Source organism: Scardinius erythrophthalmus, assembly GCF_964197995.2.
Source record: "Scardinius erythrophthalmus genome assembly, chromosome: 17".
Classification (NCBI taxonomy): domain Eukaryota; kingdom Metazoa; phylum Chordata; class Actinopteri; order Cypriniformes; family Leuciscidae; genus Scardinius; species Scardinius erythrophthalmus.
The window spans coordinates 12,563,811-12,589,211 of NC_138237.1; the positions used below are offsets into that span (position 1 = coordinate 12,563,811).

The window sequence follows — 25,401 nt, forward strand, 5'->3', positions numbered from 1 at the left end:
GAGAGCCAATCAATGGCTGTCTGTGCGCCTAACGTCACTGGTGTTAGCTTCTGATTGGTCAACCTATTCTTCGCACTTTCATTTTGATAAAGGCCCCTTTGTACTGGGTCATTCGTACAATTCGGTGCCTTTTGGTCTTTGAACATTTCCGAGAAAGAAATCTAGTAGATTAAAGGATTTATTTTTCATCATAAAAACACACATGAACGTGTCGACGACTGCTCTGTTGATTTCTTGAAGTTATATTGTTAAAAAATATATATTGTAAATAATTGACTGCCACAAACCCTGTATTGAACAATAGCATCAAACCTATAAACTTTTTAATACTTTTTTCTTTCTTTTTGTTTTTATTTGATATTACATTACTGACCACAGAACATTTTCACATATGTGTGCGATCTAAAATGTCATGTGATCTGTTAAGATAATAAATGCGTAAACTAGTAGAACTAATCTCGTTTCTGAAAGAAACATTTCTGTATCAGTTCATTGACAACAAACACGTTTTTGCTGATATTATTAAACTATGATTTATATATAAGAAAACATCAATACATGAGTGTGGACAAGAGACCGAATTGTGATACATGCTTAAAGTGAAATAAATAACAGCATTTAAATGATTGATTTTTCACATTTTAGATTACTTTTCAGTTATCTTCTAAAAAATCTTACCAAAAATGAATGCACTTTACAAAGTTACAAAAGACCATGAAAATTGTTGTACCTTTAGGATTTAGCATAACAGCTGAAAACATTACATAAATTAATCATTTCATACTTTCATTGACACTCAAAGTAACATTTCATTCAGTCTTCAAGTTCAAATGTAGACTGTTTAATTTTAGATATGGATTGCTTCCTCCTCTCACCGTCAAAATCCGAAGTTCTCATTTGAGGTGTCATGGTGGAATCATTGTTTACATTTATGTGTGAATAAGCCACCATAGTTATAGTAGTTACACGTATGCTATAAATAATTTGTAATGATTAAATTAGTTGTATTTCCTGTAACTGGAGTATGCTATGCTTGACCATGAATAATTAGCATCACAAAATCTGATTATTATTATTTTTATGTTTTACTGAAAGGCTGATCATGTTGTCAATACATAATTCTTAAAGTATCAGGAAAATATGAGGTGGACAGTAACTCAACACACAACATAGAATTATAAACTATGAAAATGTAAATGCTTTTAAATTTTTTACATGCCATTCATGAAAATGTAATGAGAGTGCTTAATATATCACTCAGTATAATAAATCTAAAAACTTGAATTTTAGGCCCAAAGCAATTTAGTTATAAGCAGTTAAAATGTAACAGATACATTTCTATGTATAAAAGAATTAAACAGCAATAAATTGTATGAATGACATGTCCGCAATAACTCAGTACTTGTACCAACAGGTCACGACGACTCGGTGACAAACCACTCAAAATTACGCTAAATTGTCTAGAAAAACCCGTTAGATATAAATTCAAAAACTTTCATAGATGTACCAAAACACAATGTTAAAAATCACAATATGTTAAAAACAAAACTATATAAAGTCACGTTTTACTCATAAATGTGTTCATTTATATATCTCCAATAAAGAAAACAGGTGGAGAAAAGACAAGCTATAGAGTTCTTTAAGATTCTACAGGCTTTATTATCTCATTTAAATAATCCTTTCATTAGCCAAGCTCAAAATTACAAGAGGAAGTTTTTTTGTGTTTTGTTTTTATTAAAAATGTTTCAAACCTCATGGGTGTCTGTAAAACATTACAATGAAAAGTCAATCAACATAAACCCAAATGTTGATGTGTCAAATGCCCACTTGCCCCACCCGACCCCATTGAACTGTCAACAATAATAACTGCCATACCCTGATATTGACCCCAAATCATTTACAAGAGGTGACAGGAGCTAGCTGGTGCTTTCCTTTTGTCCAATATTATCACATAGGAAAAACAGTGTCAACTCTTTGGGGCACACCTCTGCATTAAAGAAAATATACAAAAAGAAAACAAAAGTGGCTAGGTATGTACGCTATGATTAGATCACTGCACCATGGCTTATTACTTCAACTCACAACCATTCACAGAAAAGAAAAAAAATTTCATTTATATACTTAATATATAAACTGCTATTTACTTCAGTTTAGTCTACAGAGGATGACGTGCAGATTGTTAATATTTCGTGTTTGTCTTTGGAGATGGTTGTAATTAAAGATGACGCAAGAGGCTTCAGAGCAACGAGATGCCACTAGTTTTCCAATGAAGGTATTGTATGTCCAGGGAACTAACTGGGTTTAGACATGGTCAGGACAGGCTTCAGTAGAACAGAACATGGAGCACAAAAAAAATAAAAAAATAAAAACAAAGCTTTTTTTTGCTCCCATGATTGGAGGATGACTTCAAAAAGGAAAGAACAGGTACAAGTGATGGAATATGTCCTTATCAGCCTTTAGTCATCCTCACCATCATCCTGAAAAGAGGAGGTAGAGAGAAAAAAAGAGATTTATGATCCGTGTCAGTTTCTGAATTTTATGCAAATAATAAATTCAACCTACTTTACATAAACTTTCCATGTCGTAAACCACACTAACAGACGTGTGTTATAATGCACCATAAATTATACAATTTGCCTTCATATTAAAGCCAAAGCTTTGAATAAAGCATATCTCACCTCACCGTCTTCTCCATCATCCTCTTCATCATCCTCTCCTTCATCCTCATCCCCCTCTTCATCAATGTCCTCCAAACCCTCCTCCTCTTCCTCATCGTCATCATCCTCACCTTCACCCTCTTCATCATCCATATCAGGCACCTGAGCGCAGAAAGAGAGAGGTTAAATACAAGTTCTGACTCATTACAGCAAGTGTTTATCAGCGTTTAGCAATAATAATATTTCCTACCAGGTAGTACTGCAGGGGATTGGGCCAGATGTCATCTTTAATGACCTCTCCGAGTTCATCAGCCCCTGCGTCAGAGTGATCGGTAAACCAGGTGAAGAAGCTCTCTGGCTCTTCATGTTGCCTTTTCTTCCCTGCCTTGTTCGGTGTCTGTCCAGTACGCTTCGTCAGGTCCTGCATCATACATAATCGGTTAATAGACATCCAAAACAGGAACAGCATTAGTCCAAAACTAACCCAAAAAATTGTTACCCACCTTTCCAGTCTTCCATTTGAGTTCAGTGGATTTTGAAGATGGGTCACCGCTCTCATTCAAGTGGAACTCTTTTGAGAGGACTTTGTTTTCAAAGTATGGATTTTCATCAAAGTACTGGAGAGAATATAAAATTACAGGTCAGGCAATTTAGTTGTGCACTTCTTTTAAATTTGACCAGAAGAAAAGTTGAAATAATTTACTTACAAAATCTATTCTGTAACCTGATTTGATGTCCTCAAACTCTGTGACCTCCACTCTGGTCAGGTAATGAAGTGCTTCTTCATCCTCCTCACCGAGCAAGGCTGAGACTATTAGTCAAATCAAAAACAATATATTAGAATTGAATATATAAACAAACCAACCACATTTAATAACACCAAGGATGGATTTCAAAATCTGACCTTGTGGATGGTTGACGAATGTTGTGACCCAGAAGTTTGGAATTTTGGCTATGAGTTCTGATCTCTTCTGGAAGAATGGCTGACGTAGCTTGTTGTACTTCTGCTCTACTTTTAAAATCTCCTCACTTGCCTGCTCGTTCAATCTGTGGAAAGCAACAGAAGTAAAGCATAAAAAAAAATGCATTTGATGTGCACTTACAAATGATACTTAGGAGGCACCGGTAAGCTTACCTGTCGATTTCATTCTGTACTTCATCAATGTGTTCAATTGCCTCCTGTTGCTCTTTTTCTGAAATGCAATAAAATAATCACTTATTAACCATGTTCTTCATGCGTTATATATAAAATGCAGTGGGATAAAACAGCACGCGTATCCAGTCCTTAAAGACTCAAATGCAACTATATATAATAGGAACAAAGTAAACACGGTGCATTTCGTAAATCACAAGACAAAAAGCAGCATTATTTTATGCTAGTTTGACCTAGTAAAAATCACAATGGAAAAGTTAAAGCAAAAAAGAAAAAGTTTAAGTCAAAGCTAGGTGTAACACCGGACGACCAGCTCAATCCGGTAGTTTCAGCAGCAGCTGCGCGAGGCCGCGAGGTTTAAACGGTGGAGGCCACGCGCTGGGCCACATTTACCGTTCTCTCAATGAATACACATTACTGCCGTGCATTAAAAGTTAAGCCAGTTCAGAAAGTAATTTCGACCCACTTGAGCGTCATTAAAACACGTCTACGGTGATATGTGATGCAGCGTGGTTTAGCAACACATGTGGGAATGGCTCATGATGGCGGGTAGACACAATAACCAGTTAGCCTATTAGCACACAATATGGGCTCAATACAACGCACGCATTATTTGAGTCACTATGGGTTTAAAACGACACGCTTGAGCACATAAGTGGAAACAATCAAGAAATTTGCGTTTTGATAAAGCAAAAGGCGCGCGAGCGCAATGTTCGTCGCGCGTGGCACAATAAAGCCGTCGCGCGAGGAAACATCATGGCCTCCGGTGCGCGCGGCATCCTTTTACTGAAATTACAAGGCAAAATCGACTTGCGTTGGATTAAACGCTCACAGGTTCGGGCTTTTATTAAAGATTAAGATAAAAACTAGGCGAATAATTAAAATTGATATTCGTGCTTTAAACGCAAGAGGTGTAAATTACTGAAAATGGCGGTGCGCAGGAGGCCGCCATTACTTTACCCGAGGTCTCGTCCGCTCCGTCGTGATTCGAGTTCTGCTCCTTTCGGCTCACTTTCGCCGCCGACGCCGACATTATTCCCCCACAGTCGAGGATTTGCCTTCTTACTCCTGAAACAAAAACTCCGGAACGTCCTCCTCCGCTCGAGGAAAGCGAAAGAAGGAGAAATAAAGTTGCTTCTAGCTCAGTTTAGAAGTGCGAATATCACAACGTGTGTTGCGCTTCCCCTCCACACATACAACACACACACACTCAAATGAGAGATGCGTATCACACCACGCGCCTCCTCTTTTCTGACACCCGCCACTGTGCTCGCATGCGCGCCCCCTCTGGCCGTCCCTGGAACGCGCTTTAGGAGAATTAAGAGCCACGCCTCCTCCATAATATAATATCATAATATATTAGTGCACAGAACAGGATTTATAAAAGTATGCAGCTCTGGATATAGAAATTAAATATCGAACATTGGTTATACAACTATAATTCAAAATTGTTACTATTTTTCATTGTTTTTGAAAAATACAGTAAAAAAACAACAGTAATATTCGAAAATATTTTGTTTTTCAGTTGTTTTTCTATTTTAATATATTTAAAAAATATTTTATTCATAGTAATTTATTAATGTGATAGCAAAGCTGTATTTTCAGCATCATAACTCCAGTTTTCTGTGTCACATGATCCTACAGAAATCATTCTTGCTGATTTGCTGCTCAGGAAACATTTCTTAATATTATCAATGTTGAAAACAGTTTTAGTTCCTATTTTTTTTTTTTTTTTTTAAACCACAAAACTTTTTTCTCTCAGAATTCTTTGATGAATAGAAAGCTCAAAAGAACCGTATTTAGGCTATTTGAAATAGCATTAAAATGCATTTACTGTCACTGGTCAGTGGTCAATTGAATGCGTATTCGCTGAATAAAAGTATTAATTTCTTTTAAAAATAATCTCTAAAAAAAATTTGTCCCATCCATATGCTGCTGAGTGACAAAGATTAGACAGCCTTTCTAAAGCAATATCAAGTCCAGTCCTACATTTTCTTTGTTGTACTATCTCTTTACCCATATTTTACACCATTATTTCATATATATTCATATCTTTGACACATCTAACCTGATATTAGTTGAATAAGGTTACACATGCTCTGAGATTGAATCCAAAATATCGAGCTGTAAACCGGTTTGAAAAATCCTGTAATATCAGTTCATTAATGCATTCATTGACCTGAATGCCAGATTTGTCAGTGTTTATATTTTTATAGATATTTGCTCTTTTGTATCTGATGGTGCTTTATACTGTTATTGGCAGAATACTTTTGATGAAGATAGGCCTATGGATTTCGAGGGAAATTATGCATGCATCAATACTTCATACTCATACTATCAAGACTAAACCTCAGACATAAGATATGAAGAGTTACACTGATTACACTTCAACGCTTTTTTCAGAAGGCTATGTCTATGTATGTTTTACATGCCTTTATTTTATTTATTGCGGAACTTACACATAACTACAAGCTCTGGGTATCTCTTACAATGAACAAACAATGATACGAAAAAAAAACCCCAAATATCCTGGATTTGCATTCACATGCCTTTAGTTTTACAAAGCGCGCGGCTGATAACACTACGTCACGCAAAAAGCCTACTTTTGTGAAGCCAGAAATCATAAAGGAAGGAGATGCGTGTTTTTTTTTTTTATTCCCTCCCCAAGTACATTTTTTTATGCAGGAATATCACTTGATGTTAACAGATAGAGGTTAACTATGATTTACACTTAAATGTGTAGTTTTTAGTTTCTAAATTACAATCATTAGGTAAGTGTACTAATGAAAGAGAATTGCCTTTATTTAACTGTAGCTAAGCTTTTCATTTAAAGTGACAGAATAAACTAACTGAATTAAAGCTTGAAGACTGTAATACTAGTCTTCTGCAACCTTTGTTTAGTGGCCCAGATTTTTTTTTAACTATTAAGTTACTGCTATACTTCTACAAAGAGCAATTGTTTTTGAAGTTACTAAACAATCCTCCATTTATTTCCTCTTCTTCCACCACCCTATGTAACTGCTTCACGTTTTTAGTTATTAATACCAATCTTCAAGAAAAGCAAATTTTGTCCAATACTTTTATTTTGAAAAATAGCAACGTTACTGAAAAAAGGCGTGGCCGAACATTGTTCCCTGCTTCACACGTCGCGTTAGGCTTGGTAGTAGGACTGGGAAACACTAGCATCACTCCGCTGCCGGGGAGTGGAGAAACTGAGATTTATTTATTTTTACAAGATCAAATCGTTTATTTCGTTTTCTGTAATGATTACGTCAACTTGCTTTCATTCGGATACACCCTAGGAAGTTCTCCGAGTTCTAGGAGCGCAAGGTACAAATGTCATTTAAGTAAATGTCTTGTGTTCTTCTGAATTGTGTCTCAGTTTGATTGTGGTCAGTTGTGTCGGGAAAGAGTGATTTAGGCCCACCGGGAGAATTTAAAACTTTTGTCATATATGGTAATTATAACAATGTATCCTCCCAGTGTATTTTCGTTTGATGTCATCAGTTATAGCCTACGGTCGCAGTTTGCTTTGACAAGTTTATGTCTTGATTGGAAAATAATGTTGCATATAAGTAACTTTTATGTATGATATGTGAATTATGTATCCTCCTAATATCATCTGGCAGTGTCATTCCATGAATACAGTACACACTTTGGTTGTCCATGACTTTTTTCCCTTTTTTTTTTTTAGTTTAAAAGCCACTAATCTGAAGTTTTTTATATTGAGATTTATTAGATATGTTTGACAAGCTATTGTCATCCAGTTTAATTAAGTGGTGATTTTGGGCCTGTCCTTCATCTGAGCGCTTCTGTCAAATGCCATCATATTGATTTAATCCCATTGAATAGATAAAATGTATTCATTAATACAAATTCATTAATAGGCCTATCTATGGAATGCTATTTAGAATTGTTTTGCATGCCACACCACAGGACATGTCAACTTCTCAAAATAATTTTTTGCCAACTACACATAGAGTTAATTATAAGTCTGTATCAGTTATTTAAAAAGAAAAATTCCAGTCCATCTTCAGAATGTGTCATACGATTTCCTTTAATGTTGTTGGGAATGGTCTCTGCTGAGCCTATGGCATCCATAGCTTTTTCCCATGAAGGCATTTGATGAGCTGTTTTGAATTGATTCTAGCAGGCAGCAGCACATTCCAGTCAACCCAACGCCCCCAAACATCCAAAGCATTTTGGGGAGTGCTTCAGGGTAGAGTATATGGGTAATGGCAAACCCTCATTTTGCATAAGGTTGTAAAAAGGATGATTGCAGCAGGAATTCTCTGATTGTTATAGTATCAAAAACATAGCTTGTTGATTAACTGGGCTGCATGAAGTAGGCCTACTGTATGTGAATTTTAGTTATTTTAGGGGAAGGGCACTTGAGGAATATTTTTCTTGGTCTGTAACAGATTCATGTCACTTTTATTGCGTTCAGATTCAGAAGTCAACACTTCCCACTGTTCAGCAATGATTGAAATCATCAAAATCAATACAAATTTAAGTTTTAATTTAGCAAGTATTTCTGTTCTAGCATAATTTTTGGTCATGGTGAAGTGCATCTGAGCTGCTGGGATGTTAACTTGAAGTTTATGTCCCTCTTGCCAGAGCATATTTTGATGGACGTGACGTCTTGAACTCCTTTAGGACTCTTTACTCTTTTCAGTTGATTCTCATGAAAAGATTTTTAATTGAGGGTGAGACCAGATTTAGTCATAGAATTATTATCAAAGATAAACTTTATTTTTTTACTTGCCTTTTTATTTTGGTGTTTTATATTATTTATTTATTTACTTTTTATATCTTTCACTTTTTCTCACCAATGAATATAGCTGTGGTATTGCTGGCATGGTGTTGAATTGAGTTTTAGCTTATTCACATTGTTTCAAACCAGACTTTGACACAGTCAAAAGCACTATTTTTCGTTTGATGATTTCAATCTTTTATAACTATTTTGGCCGAAACGGAAAATTCAAATTTTCCTGCTGTTTTGGCCGAATATTTTTGGTTGTCGAAATTTCAGTGCGTCACTAGTCTTTATAAAAAAAAAAAAATTAAAACATCCCTTCAACCTTTTTGCTCCATGTAACGTCCCTTTTCACAATCTAATCAATTCATGGTGAATAAAATCATATCCCGTCCTAAAATTTTTATTTTTTTCTCTTTGAATATCCTGTATCGGAAATAGGGGTTGTGAAACCTGTTTCCTGTTAACTTTAATAATTTCAAAACGTTATTTATGAAGTCAAAGAAACATTTCTAGTAGCTCATTTTGCATAAAATGCTGTAACATTTTCTTTATCTTTCTCATACGTTTTGGTCCTTCTATGAGCGCTTCATTAGAAATTCGTATTGGTTTTAACAGATTTGGGTGAAAGCGACTGCCTGCATGCCCAGCGGGACGTCCTGTGGACCAGGCGGAGAGACACTGACCCAGTTGTACCTCTCTTGAGCTGACTGCATTCTGCTTGATCACATTAGCAGCTCTCAGAGGAATGATTTCATTGAATGGAAGCTCTTATTAGTAGCGTCATGGTTCTTATGTCTCAGACCCTTGGACTCATGTCTCACTTGATGGTAAAAAAAAACTTTAAAAGTAGTGTTTCCTAGCTATGAGCCGTTTAGTGATTTTTCTTTATAGGCTTATAGCTTATTTACAGGTTTCGACCTCCTGCTGTTATAATTGCAGACTGTTCAGTGTGTGTATGTGTAATCAACTGTCCAAACAAACACATTCCTCCCATCAGGCTCCATACTGATGCTCAATTAACAAGCGGCTGCTGTGTCAGGTCTGCAAGGAATTTCCATTAGATGTGTGTCTAAAATAGCCCAAAGAATAATCCAAACATGGAATTCGAGAGATACAGAGAAGAAATTGAATCCCTTGAACTTCACAGGACCATCTTGCCTGTTTTGCATATCAAACGGTTTGTTTAGGCAGAGCGTCAGTAGGTCAGGATTGTGGTCACCGTTTAGTGGGCCATTAGAGATGCTTGGACTGTTCTGTCCTGCTTGGATTCCCTCTCGAGAGAATTAGTTTTTGTTTTTCAAAAGCTTCATTATTCCCCACAAGGTCCGCTTTCCTTTAATGTTTGAGAAAAAAGGCCGAACTTCACCGTGGCCTTCCTGTCAGACTGGGACAGACCAATGTCTTTACCACATGTATCTCCCTCTGCAACACAACATCTGTTTGTGTGTGTGTGTGTGTGCACTGCTGTTTTTTTTTTTTTTTGTCTTATATTCCTATTTTTGCACATTTATTTAATTTATTTCAAAGAGAGGGTCCATTTATTTATTTTTTACCCACAGCACTGGATGCATTTTCTCATCCTGCACTACACAAGGGCCAAATAACTTTCCCACCATGTTGCACATATTTAAGGCACCGTCACACTCTGTTGCTTTCAAAGTAAACTAACCACCCAGCAGGAAGTTTAAACATGACCATTAAGTCTAAAGGCCCAAGCACACCAAGATATATAACTTAGTATAACAATAACTATATTAGCATAGCATTCCTACCAACGGGCGATAACTTTCTGTTTATTATTAGCACGTGCTACAGTCACTCTTTTACTGCTTTAAATGCTCAAGCTCTTCAAAGTCAGGTGGATTCTGATTGGCTGTCAATGTTTTTATCGTATAGTTGTGGTGTGGACTTCATATTCTCACAGAATTAGATTGATTGGCCAAGTCTTACAGTTATAGTTATCCTTATAGTTGTTGTTCTTTGTGTGAATGGGCTCTAAAGAAAAGCGTAGTTTCGGAATGTTTACGTTTTTAGAAATTTGAAACATTTTGAAATTTTGTTTTACTGTAGTAAAGTGTAGTGATCGACGGATGTATCGGTTTACCGATATTTTCCCCGATATTTAAGCATTTTCCCATAATCGGGTATCCGTTTTGTAATATCGGATTCGCCGATAAACGGCGCCATCTTGTGGCCGTTTTGAGAATTCTGCCATTGCAGCCCGTGTCTGAGGAGATCAGTCAACAACAACTCTGTGCACATGTAAAGTATATGTTCTGCTTGCTTTGCTTTAATTATTCAACTTTATTTAACATAACAGACATGCAGAAATGAGATTTGAGACATAAATGCCTGATATAGTTTATTTATGCAGCTTTCTAAAACATTGAGACGAACTCATGGAGTCACGTAGCGTAATCCGTCATGTCCTGCCCCAATAAAGACGTAACTTTACATGAATTAGATAAAACAGACATGAATGAGTGCATGTTTAAAATAAAAGCGCTGAATTTAATTCTCTATCTGTTGTATTTGATCACCATTAGTCTCGAAAAAAAGTTTGTTCTTATTGCTGAGCGCTCACTGGGTTGATGATCAGGAATGATCAAGCACGGCCACTGAATGAACCTTTTGATAAGATTATCTTGTTTAAACACCCTAGATTATATTATAATTTACTACATAGCAATTATTTCGCTAATACACATCTAAATATACCGCTTTGTGGAAATTATTTATTATCTCCACGCGCGATCGCGATTAAGTTATAGTTCTGTAAATGCATAGATAAACAGCACTTTGTCTGAAAGCATTTCATGATCTAGACCGACAAAAACATTATTAATATTTATGCAAAAAACAATTCAGGTAATTTAGATTTTTTTCCCCCCAATATGTTAGAATATTTTTTGTGCTTTATTTTTTTACCTCATCAAAGCTTTTATTTTTAAACAAAGACAGTGTTGGACTCAGACCCCTCTATTTATTTGTGTATAAATATAAAGGTTTTTTTTTGTATGCAAGGAGGGAGTGATTGTTATAAATAAAATGGTTTGTTCAGTTCATTTGTGTTGTAATAATTGTGTCAAAAACAGAAGTATAACAGTAAGTAAATATTGGTTCTGCATATCGGTTATCGGGCACATAAACATGCAAATAATCGGTTATAAAAAATCAATATCGGTCGATCACAAGTAAAGTGTTCTATCTGTTCCTATCAAGTGTGCCGCACGAGTTCTGAAAAGTGAAGCCAAAAAGTTTTGATCGCCCCCGTTTTGCTGGATACAGTATTGGTAATAAAACCCGCCCTCTCCATGAAATCTAATACAACGTGAGACAAAATAAAGAATCAAATTACACTTCAAATATTTTTTTTTCCAAAGATGGTTTCTCTCATTTTAGGTACTTATTTGTCACACTGATATAAGTTCAAGAGTTCGTTTTTTAAAATCGAAAACGAACCGACATAATGAGTTGTTCTGCAGTTAGTTGTACCGATTCTGCGGGAGTGTGGGCGGGACCTCCACCTCACGTTTACTACTGTGCAGAGCAGACCCGGGGTCCGTAATCAGTGCAATATGCCAGTGTCATATTGAGACACTTCACTTTTCTACAGTGGAAGAGAATGAAGTTCCTTCGTCCATCTTTTTTACAGTCTATTGTCCCTATACAGGTTCTGTTTTTATTTGAACATCTGTGTTGAGGACCACCATCTGAACAGATGATCAAAGGCTTCTTTATGTACCTGGAATGACCCTTGACCCCAAAAATTTAAAGTCACACAATTCCTCCACATAATCGGAGTTGAGTTGAAAGAGAAACCCACCCCCATCCTCAAAAGCTTTGAAAGTATTTATATAACCCCTTTCCCATTGGCCAATGCCTAGACAGACTAATTTTGGAGATTCTTTGTTTTCACCTGAAATATTTAAAATGGTTTTCATGTTCCACTGGCGATCATTGAGTTTCTCTTGTTACCCGATATGAATTTGCTTGTGTGGTCCCGCATGTTTGAGGCTGTGTCTTTGAATTGTTTTTAGAAGCGTGTCGATGGATATGACTCTGTGTTGAAGTGTTGGGGCGATTTGTGCAAATGCCGGAAGCCGTTTTCATACTGAACACTGAAATCAAGTTTGGATGGAACGGTTTGTGTTTGATAGAAAGTTGGCAGCCATGACCTCTCAAGTGGGAAGTTAACTCAGGCAACTAACTGCTCCGCTGAAGAATTTTACTGCAGAGTGTCTTTTCCCTTTAGGGCTTGTACAATTACATTTTTTTTATCATTTTACTGAGAAAGAAAGTGACCATTACCGTTGTGCACAACTTCATTGCTAATGCTTGTTAAGAAACACTCACTGGATTTTCTGTTTTATTTCAGTTTTATTCTCTTTACAAACTATTATCACTATAATGGAAGTTAGCATTAAATTTGCACATTCGTTGCATTTAAATATGAACGTCGATATGGATGTCTATATTCTTTCAGTAAGCATGAGAACTGAGAGTTGTGGTCTGGAGTTGGGTGTGGTGCTTTTTGTTTTGACTCCTCTTCAAACATATCAACTTAAAAGGCTTGTTCAGAAAAATGGGGGTGTTTAGGCTGGTGTCTATCCGGGCATTCTTCATCTATTTGTCATCAAAGTATCCAAATCACCGTAGTTTCGATTTGCAAAGAGAGACCACTTAGGGCCAAGTAAAGTGTCAGAGTTCACTAGCTGCTCGAGCATGCGTCTCTGGTTCTTGATTTCTAGTACATCAACACTTTACTTCTAAATCTCTGTTGCCCTTAAATTTATGATTTTTATAGCTAATTAACCTTTATAGATGGGCTATGGTATTTTTACATGCTTATTAAGACATTATTATTAGATATATTACTAGTATGGACCATCTATACTGTGATGGGAAATTTACTATATAAATTCATAGAGCTGCTGTGTTTTTTCTAGCCTCAGACCTAGCCTTGTTGCTCTAGACTTTTAAAGCCTTTTAAGGCTTGACGCAGTTGGTCAGCTCTTCCAGCGGGCCTGGCCTCCACCCATGATGATGTGATAAGAGAGGCAGTTCCATCCTCTTCTGACTCTCCTCCAATCATACAGTGTTGTTTGCATTCAAACACTGACCAATGACTGTTTTCCCCTAAAGTGTCTGAGTTTACAGTGTGTGTGAAGCTGCATAAATAGTCCTCTGAGACCGTTATGTTACATTACAACTGTCTAAAAGCAAAAGCATAGACTTGTACATAATGTGTTCCCCGAGGAAAATAACCAGTGCTGGAGTAAGGTAATGAAATTTTTCGATTAAAGCTGTGCATGATTAAATGCTATTGAATGCTACAGGGCAAAAAGATAGGTCTGAAGAATAAATTATGTGGCAGCGATGTCTTTGTGATGTATATTTTTATCTATGGCTGTGTTTACTTAATACTGCATGCCATAATGTCAGAAACTTTTCTGAAGGAGTGAGGTATTTTAAATGGTAACACTTTATTTTGATAGTCCACTTTAGACATTCTACTAACTATAAGTACTTTGCAACTACATGTCAACTAACTGTCATTAGAGTATTAGTAGACTGTCTGCTTAATATCTGTTAACACTTTATTTTGTTGGTCCCCCAACAGACATTCTACAGACTATAAGTAACTTGGCAACTAAAGTAAACTTATTCTCCTAACCCAAACCCTAACACCTAACCATAACCTACCAGTCTACTACAGTCTACTAATACTCTAATGAGAGTTAGTTGACAAGTAGTTGAAAACTGACTTAGTAGAATGTCTAAAGTGGACTATCGAAATAAAGTGTAACCTTTTAAATTGTCATCCAATATAAACTTGTTTCGCATTTTTGTTAGTTCCATTTGAATCTGCGTAAATACAGCCAAATTTATCCAAATGACTCCTCGTCTGCTTTCCTTTTATTTAGATTACGCTGTAAATGTATCAAGAACTTGGAGCCAAGCATGAAAAAGGCGACCAAGCCCACGGCCGCCACCTCCAGAACCTCAGCGGGCACTAAGGCCCCAGGCAGACCAGAGGGAAGCAGCATTATGGGCACGGGTGGCAAGATGACAAACAAAACCCATAGTGCAGCTCCACTGTCTAAGGTAACTGTTTAGTATAGAGAAATTGGAAACATGTTTTAATTATTATCAATATGTTGAACCAAGTGCCAGCTAAGAATGTTAGCTTGTGATTTGTCTGTAACAGATCATTAACTTAATGTTTTGCATGCTAACCAGGCAAAGAGCAATGATGATCTCCCAGCGGTCAGTGCAGGAAGTGGAGCAGTGTCCATTAGCAACAGTAACACTACTGCTAGAAACAAGAGAGGAACCTCCTCTCAGAAGACCAGCAGCACTGAGACCCGGTCCAAGACCAGTTCAGGTAGCGCTAAGCATTACCTTGGTTCTGAAGATGTTAAAGAAAAAGTGTGTTGCAAAATGACTTTGATACCCACAACAACGCTAATGAAATGTCCATAATATTTATGTAGTTGTGGAATGTTTCAGCTTACAACTTTTTTTCTTCTTCCAGTAGGTCTTTCAGGAAGGCGTGCCATGTCATCCACAGCCAAGGATCCAGGCACGACCCGAGAGAACTTGCGAGATCGAACCAGAGCCAATACTGCCAAAAAGCTCGCCGGACCCACTGATGCCATGCCTCAGAAGCGGTCACGATGCCATACTGTAGCTGAAACTGAGTCTCGCATGACCAAATCTCGCTCAGACAGCCAGATAAGCCATAAAGCAGCGCTGGAGTGTCAAGTGAACGACCTGCTGGGCTTAGCCAAGAGCAAAGACCTGGAGATCCTCCATCTCCGCTCTGAACTTAGAGGTATGAAGGCCCAGCTTGGTCTGGAAGAACTTGAAGCCCCTGATCCAGAACAAGGTTCTCAAGAAACCAAGCAGCCTCAGGAGAAAGAGGTTTCTCCTGTGATCAGTGCCACTGATGTGGAGTCCACTCTCCTCCTCCTTCAAGACCAGAACCAGGGCATCCTTGATGAGCTAAATATGCTGAAAAGTGAAAACCGAATGCTTAAGGATCGCCTCAATGCTCTTGGCTTCTCTCTGGAGCACCGATTGGACAGCCCTAACAAAGGTCTGTGTTGCCCGTCCCTTAGTCCTGAGCCTGTAGCTTCCGGCAGCAGTGGAGGTCAGCGTGAAAGTAGCGGAGGTAGCTTGCGCACGTCTTCCGCAGAAGGCTCTGCCCAAGGCTCTACCGAGGACCTTCTGTCAGAACCGAGACGTGTAGGTTCTCCTGATGCAGTGGACAGTGAGTGCAGTGAGGCCTACCAGCCAATCACCTCCAGTGATGATGCTCTGGACGCGCCCTCAGGTTGTGGATCGTCTTCTGAATCAGAAGGAGGGCCACCGAGCCGGGAAAATTCCCGCAGGGGCAGCAGCGGGAACACCAGCGAGGTTTCCGTGGCCTGCCTGACTGAGCGAATCCATCAAATGGAGGAGAACCAGCACAGCACGTCAGAAGAACTCCAAGCCACCCTGCAGGAGCTTGCTGATCTGCAGCAGATCACACAAGAGCTGACCACGGAGAACGAACGCCTGGGCGAGGAGCGCGCCATTCTTGTCGACTCCCTCTGTCAACAAGGGGAGCGTCTTGAACTGTACGGAAGACAGCTGGACTACTTCCGGGGCCTTCTTGACGAGCACCGGGTAGCGTATGCCAAGGATGACGAAGATGCCAAAAGCGGGCGCTATGTGGAGCTGGAGAGACGCTACGCAGAGCTGAACGAGGGCTCGCATTTTGAGAGGGAGCAACTGCTGGGTGTGCAGCAACAGCTAAGCAGTGCTCTCAAGATGGCGGAACAGGAGAATGCAGAAGCCCAAGGCCTGATGGCAGCATTGAAGGAGCGTGTCCATATGGCAGAGAGAGCTGTGGAAATGGAACGGAGGGAGCGGGCCGTCGCCAAAGCGGAGTTGGAAGCGCTGAGGGTGGTGTCTGAAGGGGAGCAGGTGGAGCTGAACCGCTGCAGAATCCAACTTGAGCAAGAGAGGCAGAGAGTGGCCCAGCTCCTCTCCATCCACAATGCAGGGGATAAGACCGACATACGCCACCTGCTGGACAGCGAGAGATTAGACAAGGAGTGTGCGGAGGCCAAAGCAGCTCAGTTACAAGAGGAACTGGGGCACACGCGCAGTGAAGCTGCCCAGCTACAGGAGGCAATTAGTAAGGTGAAACTGACAAACACATATCTTAAACCACGTCCGAGGTCTGAAAATGTGCTACATTTGATGAAGAACTTATTTCACAACTGTTAAAAAAGTATGCTCTATGTAGTATGAATGTGTGTAGTATGAATGAAATTCAGACGTACTACATCTGCCATGTTGATACTGTCATGTGACTTGTTCACAACTCCTCTCCTGTGGCCTCATGAAATAGTATGACAATCATATGCACACTTTAGAATCTCGCCAGAAGTAGTAGGTCATCCTAGTACTATTTGCCTACTGTTATGAATACTATGAATTCTAACATACTCTTTTCACACTTTTTTTTTTTTTTTTGGCTACTATAGGCAAAAAAAGTAGGCATATTCGGATACAGGGGCTACATCCGAAATCGCATACTCTCTGAGTTGGTAGTTATTTTGAAGAAGTAATTATTTCATGGTCACTAAAAAAAAAAGTGCGTTCTATATAGTATGAATGTAATCCGGACAAACTACGTTCGTCATGTTGTCATTATCATGTGACCTACCAGTGTCAGTTGCGTCCTTCACTGCCATTCATAAATCCTCTCCCGTGGCCTCATGGGATATTAAAGTGTCCATCATATGCACACTTCAGAATCTCAAGGTCATCTAGGTACTGAGTACTGTGAATTTTGACATACTTATTTTGTCACATCCTGAATCCACATATTGAATCTCCAGGTTAACTAGTACATTTTTGTATTGCAACTTGTATTGCAGGTTTTCCCTCTGTTTTGTCTTTAGCTGATTACATGCCTGATGTATCCCTGCTAACATGCATCCTTGTGTTTGCTATAGCTTGAGGGTGAGTTCCGAGCATTTCGTGTCGATATCCAGGCACAGTTAGCGGAGCAGAAGCGGCTCCTGGAGCAGCAGTGCTCTGAGCTAGAGGAGAAGGATACAGAGATCGCTGACATGAAGGAGACCATCTTTGAGCTGGAGGATGAAGTCGAGCAGCATCGGGCTGTCAAGCTTCACGACAACCTCATCATTTCCGACCTGGAGAGTATGTCACAATCATAGAATGGTTTCCATGGCTACTGGTCACTTAACACTATTTATATGCAATTGACACATTAAATATATTTATACAATTAAATGTAATTTATATATTATCAAAATGATATATTTATCAAAAATATTGTGCTAAAAAATTCTGTAGAGCGAAGGCCCGTTCACACCAAGGACTAACGATAGCGATAAAGATATAATTCTAAAAATCGTTTAATATAATAGAATAGAAAAGTCCACACCACAACTATTGATGATAACGCCACAGAGAAACAATATCATTGGAATTGCTTTCAGAACGATTATTTTTTTTCCAGCAGATGAGCGATTAAAACATCGACAGCCAATCAGAATTCAAGTGTCTGGCGACAAAACTGCAGCACGCGCTTACAATAAACAGAATGATATTGTACGTTGGTGCTAATGCTAATATATCGATATAGTTATTGTTCTTGGTGTGAACAGTCCAGACTGAAGAAAAACTAAGTGAGAATAGTTTATTGTATTGGTATATACTTATCTATAAATATATCAAATGTGCGTAATGTAAGATAGATCTCAAGTAAAGAATTATACAGAAAACTTTTCTCTATGTATGTAACACAAATTTGTCTGGTGTTGACCAGATGCCCACAGTTTGTTTTCATTATTTTGTAGTTATGCAGGCTGTCCACATAGAGGCGGCATCGAGCTATCTGAGTATGAAATACAGACATTATCCTGACTTAACATTTGTTTAGCTTTCAGTTTCATTTTATTGGAATGATAGTTTTACTGTATGCATTACCAAAAATCAATACTAAAAAACATATTTCAAAAGATATCATAATTGTATAAAATTAAAATTAGGCATTTGAATAAAAAATAAACTTTCAGCAACACATTAATGAACATTTAACTTAAATCTGTATTTATTTCCCCCCCTCAGATTCCATCAAAAAGCTTCATGATCAGAAATATGATATGGAGAAGGAGATTAAGGTTCTTCACCGTAAATTGCGGGTAAATTTTCCCTTTTTATGTGCTGTGTTTGCACTGTGTGTATCAGGGTTCTTATAGTAATTGTAATCTTCAAGATGGTTTGAAATTCCATTGTCTTTTCACCCAAGAAATGATCTCCATGATTCTACAAATGAATTTAGGAGGAATCAGCCGAGTGGCGTCAGTTCCAAGCTGATCTGCAAACGGCTGTCGTCATCGCCAACGACATCAAGTCAGAAGCTCAGGAGGAGATTGGAGACATGCGGCGCCGCCTACAGGAAGCTCAGGAGAAAAATGAGAAGATGAGCAAAGAGCTGGATGACCTAAAGAGCAAGAAGTAAGAGAAGATGTAGTGTAGATTTACAACCCAGAGTAAAACAGGGATAATGATACTCGGACACAGGTTGTGTGCAAATATTTGCATATGCAGGAACTTTGAGTGTCAGAGTGTGTCTTGTTTTACAGGCAGGAAGAGGAGCGTGGTCGTGTGTATAATTATATGAATGCCGTGGAGAGAGACCTGGCTGCGCTGAGGCAAGGGATGGGCCTTAGTCGACGTTCCTCCACTTCCTCTGAACCATCGCCCACCGTCAAAACACTCATTAAGAGCTTCGACAGCGCCTCGCAAGGTTCACAATACATGCAGATTTATGCAGATGCATTCTTATATTTGGAGTGGTGTGGCTTATTGTTTATAGATCTTTGCTGGTTAACAAAAGGTTGTTGGTTGTTCGGACCCCACAAGGGCGCTTGCGCTTGCAAGTGTTCTGCAGGTCGCTTTTGATAAAGAAATTACAAATTAGTAATATGATATACTAGCATGTAGGTCTGCACGATATATTGAAATAAAATCGATATTGCAATATGGTTTAGTGTGCTTGTCAAATTGCGCAGCCTGCAAATATATGAAACCTTATATATTTTCTTTTACAAGTCGCATGATCTCTGTGTCCGTTTGTCCATCCATCTCTCTGTACAGGTCCTGTTCCAGCCAGTCCTGTTGCTGCTGCTGTTGCTGTTGTTGCTGCCACCGCTATTTCCAGAACCCCCCTCAGTCCCAGTCCAATCAAAACCCCTCCAGCCGCTGCTGTCTCTCCTATACAGGTATAAACAATCAGTATTAATAGTCAGGTCCGAATCTTCAAGATTGTGTAACCCTGTAGGCATTTTTGAGGAAAAGTTGTTATACCACATTTTTAGAAAGTTCAATGTCTCCTGAATAAGGATCCACCGTATAACATTGAAATAAGGGTCCCATTTTCTTGTAATTGTTATCGAAACAATAGGTGCATTATTCACAGCCGAAACACTACAGGTGGATAGGGTAAATTTTTTAAGTTATAGATATCACCATAAAACCTTTCCAGTTTTTCACTTACATAGAGACAGACATTTTTTGTATTACAAGTTTTCTAAAATGTCATGTTTACATATGCAAATGAGGCATACCAGTATGTATATGTATATATATATATATATATATATATATATATATATATATATATATATATATATATATATTTAAATATATATATATATATATATATATATATATATATATATATATATATATATATAAATATATAATTTGAGGGGCAGGCATACCAGTACGCAGTTCTCCCTTTCGGGCTAGCCCTGTCTCCTCGCGTCTTCACGAGGGTTGTCGAAGCAGCCCTTGTTCCTCTCGACGACTGGCTGATCCTAGCTCACTCTCGAGACAAGGTTTGTGAACACAGGGACCTAGTGCTCCGGCACCTAGCTTGTCTGGGCCTTCGGGTCGACTGGGAGAAGAGCAAACTCTGCTCCGTGCATGGTATGGAAATTGACTCGGTCGCCATGTGTGCGCAGCTTACGAGCGAGGGCATGGCAACACGGCACGCTCCGAGTCCCAGTGACTTCGACCTGCCGTCAGACCTTCACCCCGTGGACGAACCTCAGTTTTCCCAGCGCCTTTGGCATGTCAATTGCCTTGAGTTGCAGGCCGTACGTCTCGCCCTGCACCGCTTCTGTGCGTTGCTCACGGGTCAGCACGTATTAGTCCGATCAGACAATACCACGACAGTAGCGTACATCAACCGACAAGGTGGTCTGTGCTCCCGCTGTATGTCGCAACTTGCCCGCCACCTCCTCATATGGAGTCATTCTCTGACCAAGGACACGCTCGGCACGGATGCACTGGTGCACAGCTGGCCGCGGGGCCTCTGCAAGTATGCGTTTCCCCCAGTGAGCCTTCTTGCGCAGACTTTGCGCAAGATCAGGGAGGACGAGGAGCAGGTAATTTTGGTTGCCCCGTATTGGCACAACTGCACCTGGTTCCCAGAACTAGTACTCCTCGCGACAGCACCTCCCTGGCCAAATCCCCTGAGGAAGGACCTGCTCACCTTATGGCACCCTCGTCCCGATCTTTGAAAACTCCACGTGTGGCTCCTGGACGGGACGAGGCAGGTTTGAGTACCCTACCACCTGCGGTGGTGGCTACCATCACTTCCGCTAGAGCATCGTCCACGAGACATCTCTATGCGTTGAAGTGGAACCTCTTCGTGAACTGGTGTTCTTCTAAACTTCAAGAACCCACGAAATGCCCGATCAGTGTCGTGCTTTCCTTCCTGCAAGAAGGGTTGGAGCGAACGCTGTCTCCCTCCACCCTGAAAGTGTATAGTGCCGCCATTGCCGCACATCACGACGCAGTTGATGGTAAGTCTCTAGGAAAGCACGACCTGATCACCAGGTTCCTGAGGGGAGCGAGGAGACTGAATCCTCCTCGCCCTCCTCTCGTTCCCTCTTAGGACCTCTCAGTGGTTCTAACTACCCTTCAGAGTGCTCCCTTTGAGCCTCTGCAATCAGTGGAGCTTAAGTTCCTGTCAATGAAGACAGCGCTCCTGGTTGCATTGGCCTCCATCAAGAGGGTAGGGGACCTGCAGGCATTTTCGGTTGACAGAGCGTGCCTGGAATTTGGACCGGTTAACTCTCACGTGATCCTGAGACCCTGGCCTGGATATGTGCCCAAGGTTCCCACCACACCCTTTCGAGATCAGGTGGTGAACCTGCAAGCGCTGCCCTTGGAGGACGCAGACCCAGCCTTGGCACTGCTCTGCCCAGTACGCACCCTCCGTGCTTACGTAGACAGAAAGCAGTGTTTCAGGACTTCAGACCAGCTCTTTGTCTGTCATGGTGGGAAGCTGAAGGGAAAGGCTCTCTCCAAACAAAGGTTGTCTCACTGGATAGTGGATGCCATTGCTTTGGCTTACCAGCAGCATGGTCGACCATGCCCCTTTGGTGTGATGGTCCACTCCACCCGGAGTGTGGCATCCTCTTGGGCTCTAGCGCATGGCACCTCGCTAACAGACATCTGTAGAGCTGCAGGCTGGGCGACACCTAACATGGCCTCTGTGCGACCTCCACTGTTAAGCCTCTCTGAGCATGTGTCTTTCCCTTGGCAAGCCACCTTGCCACCCCTGGGTTTGAAATATTCCACCTGCGGCTGGACACCCCAGTGATTCTCAATATGCAGCCCCCTGGGGTCATGTGTATTCCAAGTCCCCCCCTTCGGGCTGGGCATAACTGCATATTTCCACTGATATATGCTTCCCAGTGTACCTTGGTACCTTGGCATAATTCCAGCAGCCATTAAAAACTGTTAATGTTGTTTTTTCATTGTTTACATGTTTAAATATTCTGAGAATGCATAGTTTAGTTCTAATGTTTAATGTTTAAACTGCAATACATTTTTGCAGTTAATTTTGGCAGCCATTTTGTTTTTATTGTTTATGCCAAAACAGTGATGTTTACAACTTGTTATACGGCAGAAATGGATTCAGCACCTAAAAATCATATAGAAACAACACTTGAAGTACTTTTCCTCAAAAATGCCTACTGCATCTTATCCAGGGCTATTTATCTATTTTGGGACTTGACTATAACTAATGGATGGATATAGTCCTATAACCAAAACCTTAAATTACATGAGTAGTTTAAATCAGGTTATGAATATATTATAACAGTGTTATATGTATCACAATAAAGTTTGCTGGCTATTTAACCCCTAAATGATTTATATATTACATAATTATAAAATTTTATTTTATTTTTAACTTCAAACAAAAACTAAGATTCTTCATAACAAATAAGTGTGTCATCCGTGCAAAAAAGCATTATTTAACCTTCATTTAAAAACAGTTACAGTACCGTTCAAACTTTTGGATCAGGAAGATTTTTAATTTTAGAAAGAAGTCTCTTTTGCTCACTAGTAAAAAATACTGTGAAATGTTATTAGAATTTAAAATAACTGTGTTCTATTTAAAAAAAAAGACATTTTTAAATGTAATTTATTTAATTATTTTCAGCAGTCATTACTCCTGTCTTAGAAATTATTCTAATGCTGATTTTCTGCCCGAGTAATATTTCTTATTATTATCATATTATTTTTATTATTATTATTTTGATCAATTGAATGTATCTTTGCTGAATAAAAGTATTAATTTCTTTACTGACCCCAAACCTTTAAACCTTTGTATAATAGCCTCATGTTAATAGTAAACTGATTTTGCCGTGGGATAGATGGGTCCGTGTTTGATAGATGCATTAGGACGGATCTCTGATCACTCTAGCAGATGTCTGGATTTTTCTGGATGGGGATTTTCTTGACCTAACACCCCTGTCTGTCAGATGAGATCTCCAGACCTGGTGTGTGTGTGTGTGTGTCGAGCTGGAGTAGGGCTTTCCTTCTTTTTCTCATCCACCGTCCTCCACGGATGTCCTTTGCGGTGTTGCTCTTTTTGAATAGGACATAGAAGTCTCCTCAAAATGTGCCAAAACAGGATGTTTTTGTAAGGACAGAAAAAAAAAGTTTGACGTACTTTGAGTGTAAAATGTTTGAGGTACAGAGATTTCGTTTGTTTATTTGTGGTGAATTTGAGTTTTAGAACATGAGAACATCCAATTTGAGATGAAGCAGTTTAAAAATAAATCCCTGTGGCAGGACCAGAAAATCACTTTCTTGGTGTGGGATTTTTGACTTGGGCCACTGAAAATTCGCCATGCAGTAGACCTCAGTCAGGGTAGCGCCATAGTTAATTTTTGACAGGAAGGAAAACGAGGTTGGGAGAGATAGAATATAGTGCGTTCAATGATTGTACTGTTGTTTAACAACAAACTGTTTGCTCAGCTTACGAATCGTATTTCCGAAGAAAAAAAAAGCATGCCATTGTAAAGACTGTACACCCATCCCTCACAGCCTCATTTTCATCTGCGTTAAATTCAATATGGCATCTAACCCTACTAAGGTCTATCACCCTCAGCATCATGGCAGACGAGTTTTGTTCGGCAAGCTCGACTTGTAAAATATTTGAAAATCTTGTTCAATTTTGAGATCTATGATTGGTTATGTGGCTTTAGAATTAAATTGTAACTATGTTCAAGTTCAGGGAAGAAGGAGGTGGGAACTTTTAATCACCAAAATAAACAAAACCAACCAAAACAAGCGTCAGCCCCTCATGGACGACTGCGGCATATAAACAAAATAAAACGCAACATAACATCCCAGGCCTGGTCCTCTCTCGTCTTCCACTGTCGTCACTCCTACTTTCATTTGCTCAACTGGCATCTCTTCGCTCTAATAGCTCTCAGCCCCATCCTCATTCATGCCACAGAAAAATTTCGTTTCACATTTTAAATTTAGGTTTGCAGGTTGAAGTCTAGTTGATTATAGATTATATTGTGTACACAATATGAAATGAACTCCCATCATATGACCAAATAGGGAATGTATTTACTTTTCTGAAAGTAAAATGATGTCAGCATTCGTTCTTTTTCTCTCCCCGGCAGAAATAATACTAGCACTAGAAAAACATTCCCATCCCTGTCCCAAAGGTTCACAGAGAGATACGAGATATGTAACTTGCATAAGGTTTTCAATAGTGTCTGTGTTTTAAACTTTAGTAACAAAAGCAGCTTTTGAGTTAAGTTGATTCATTTCTTTGAGTTGAAACTGTCCGTTTCAAAGAATCGCTTTAAAACTGTGCTTGGTATTTTTTTCATGTTGTTGTAAAAAAGTACAATATTAAAATGAAAACATGTATTTATATTGATAACTATGTGTTATTAAATTGGTGCATACTGTCAGTGTTACAATTGTGAACTAAAACTATTTAAAACCATTTGCATTAAATTAAATAAAGCTGAAATAAAATAAATATTAGATGAAAAACATACAATTCGAAAACTTAAAAATTAGTAATGTTGCAACTAACTGAAATAAAATAAGTTGAAGTTGAAGTATAAAAAATTTGATAATAAAATTAAAATTATTAAAACTGAATATAAAAAAATATAGAAATGTCAAAAGCACACAAAAAAAATATTTTAAAACTTAGAATGAAAATATAAAAAATTAAATCTAATTAAAAATATTAATACATAAATACGAAGCCCCTAAAGGGACATGGAGGTGGAAAAATAAAATGTCAATGCTTTTGCCTGAAAACTCTTTCCTCCAAGAAACTTTGTGTTCGCTAACAAAAATGTTGTGTTCTTTGCGAGCGAACACAAAATTTCTCGGGGGAGCGCAAAACATTTGCGAGAGAACGCAAAAACTTTGCCAAATAATTTCTTTCGTTTTCTTCTTCA

General features: G+C 39.0%; 2 protein-coding genes across 3 annotated transcripts in view; one reads left to right on the top strand and one right to left on the bottom strand.

Moving 5' to 3' along the window:
- Nucleotides 1-512: 512 nt before the first annotated feature.
- On the bottom strand, nucleotides 513-5,106 carry setb (SET nuclear proto-oncogene b). Its single transcript, XM_081390702.1, has 8 exons — nucleotides 4,771-5,106; nucleotides 3,793-3,850; nucleotides 3,562-3,704; nucleotides 3,365-3,468; nucleotides 3,161-3,274; nucleotides 2,908-3,078; nucleotides 2,679-2,819; nucleotides 513-2,477 (listed from the first exon to the last, which is right to left on the bottom strand). Exons 1-8 carry the CDS (start codon nucleotides 4,841-4,843, stop codon nucleotides 2,457-2,459), a joined length of 825 nt encoding a protein of 274 aa, XP_081246828.1. The 5' UTR covers nucleotides 4,844-5,106; the 3' UTR covers nucleotides 513-2,456.
- Nucleotides 5,107-6,959: 1,853 nt separating this feature from the next.
- specc1lb (sperm antigen with calponin homology and coiled-coil domains 1-like b) overlaps nucleotides 6,960-25,401 on the top strand; it is a 30,764-nt gene continuing 12,322 nt past the window's right edge. The window contains exons 1-9 of one of the 2 annotated variants that reach the window (XM_081390203.1): nucleotides 6,960-7,140; nucleotides 14,497-14,677; nucleotides 14,813-14,957; nucleotides 15,108-16,762; nucleotides 17,584-17,791; nucleotides 18,725-18,798; nucleotides 18,939-19,114; nucleotides 19,243-19,406; nucleotides 19,757-19,881. In XM_081390203.1, coding sequence (XP_081246329.1) covers nucleotides 14,534-14,677; nucleotides 14,813-14,957; nucleotides 15,108-16,762; nucleotides 17,584-17,791; nucleotides 18,725-18,798; nucleotides 18,939-19,114; nucleotides 19,243-19,406; nucleotides 19,757-19,881 — 2,691 coding nt within the window. In that variant the 5' untranslated portion in view covers nucleotides 6,960-7,140; nucleotides 14,497-14,533. The remainder of the gene's footprint in view (nucleotides 7,141-14,496; nucleotides 14,678-14,812; nucleotides 14,958-15,107; nucleotides 16,763-17,583; nucleotides 17,792-18,724; nucleotides 18,799-18,938; nucleotides 19,115-19,242; nucleotides 19,407-19,756; nucleotides 19,882-25,401) is intronic. The other variant, XM_081390204.1, reaches the window with a different exon arrangement.

Coding starts and splice junctions, on each gene's coding strand:
- setb (XM_081390702.1), bottom strand. CDS start 4,843: ATGTCGGCGTCGGCGGCGAAAGTGAGCCGAAAGGAGCAGAACTCGAAT. Junction 3,705..3,792: donor GTACAGAATGAAATCGACAG/GTAAGCTTACCG, acceptor TGCTTTCCACAG/ATTGAACGAGCAGGCAAGTG. Junction 3,469..3,561: donor ATTCGTCAACCATCCACAAG/GTCAGATTTTGA, acceptor TTTGACTAATAG/TCTCAGCCTTGCTCGGTGAG.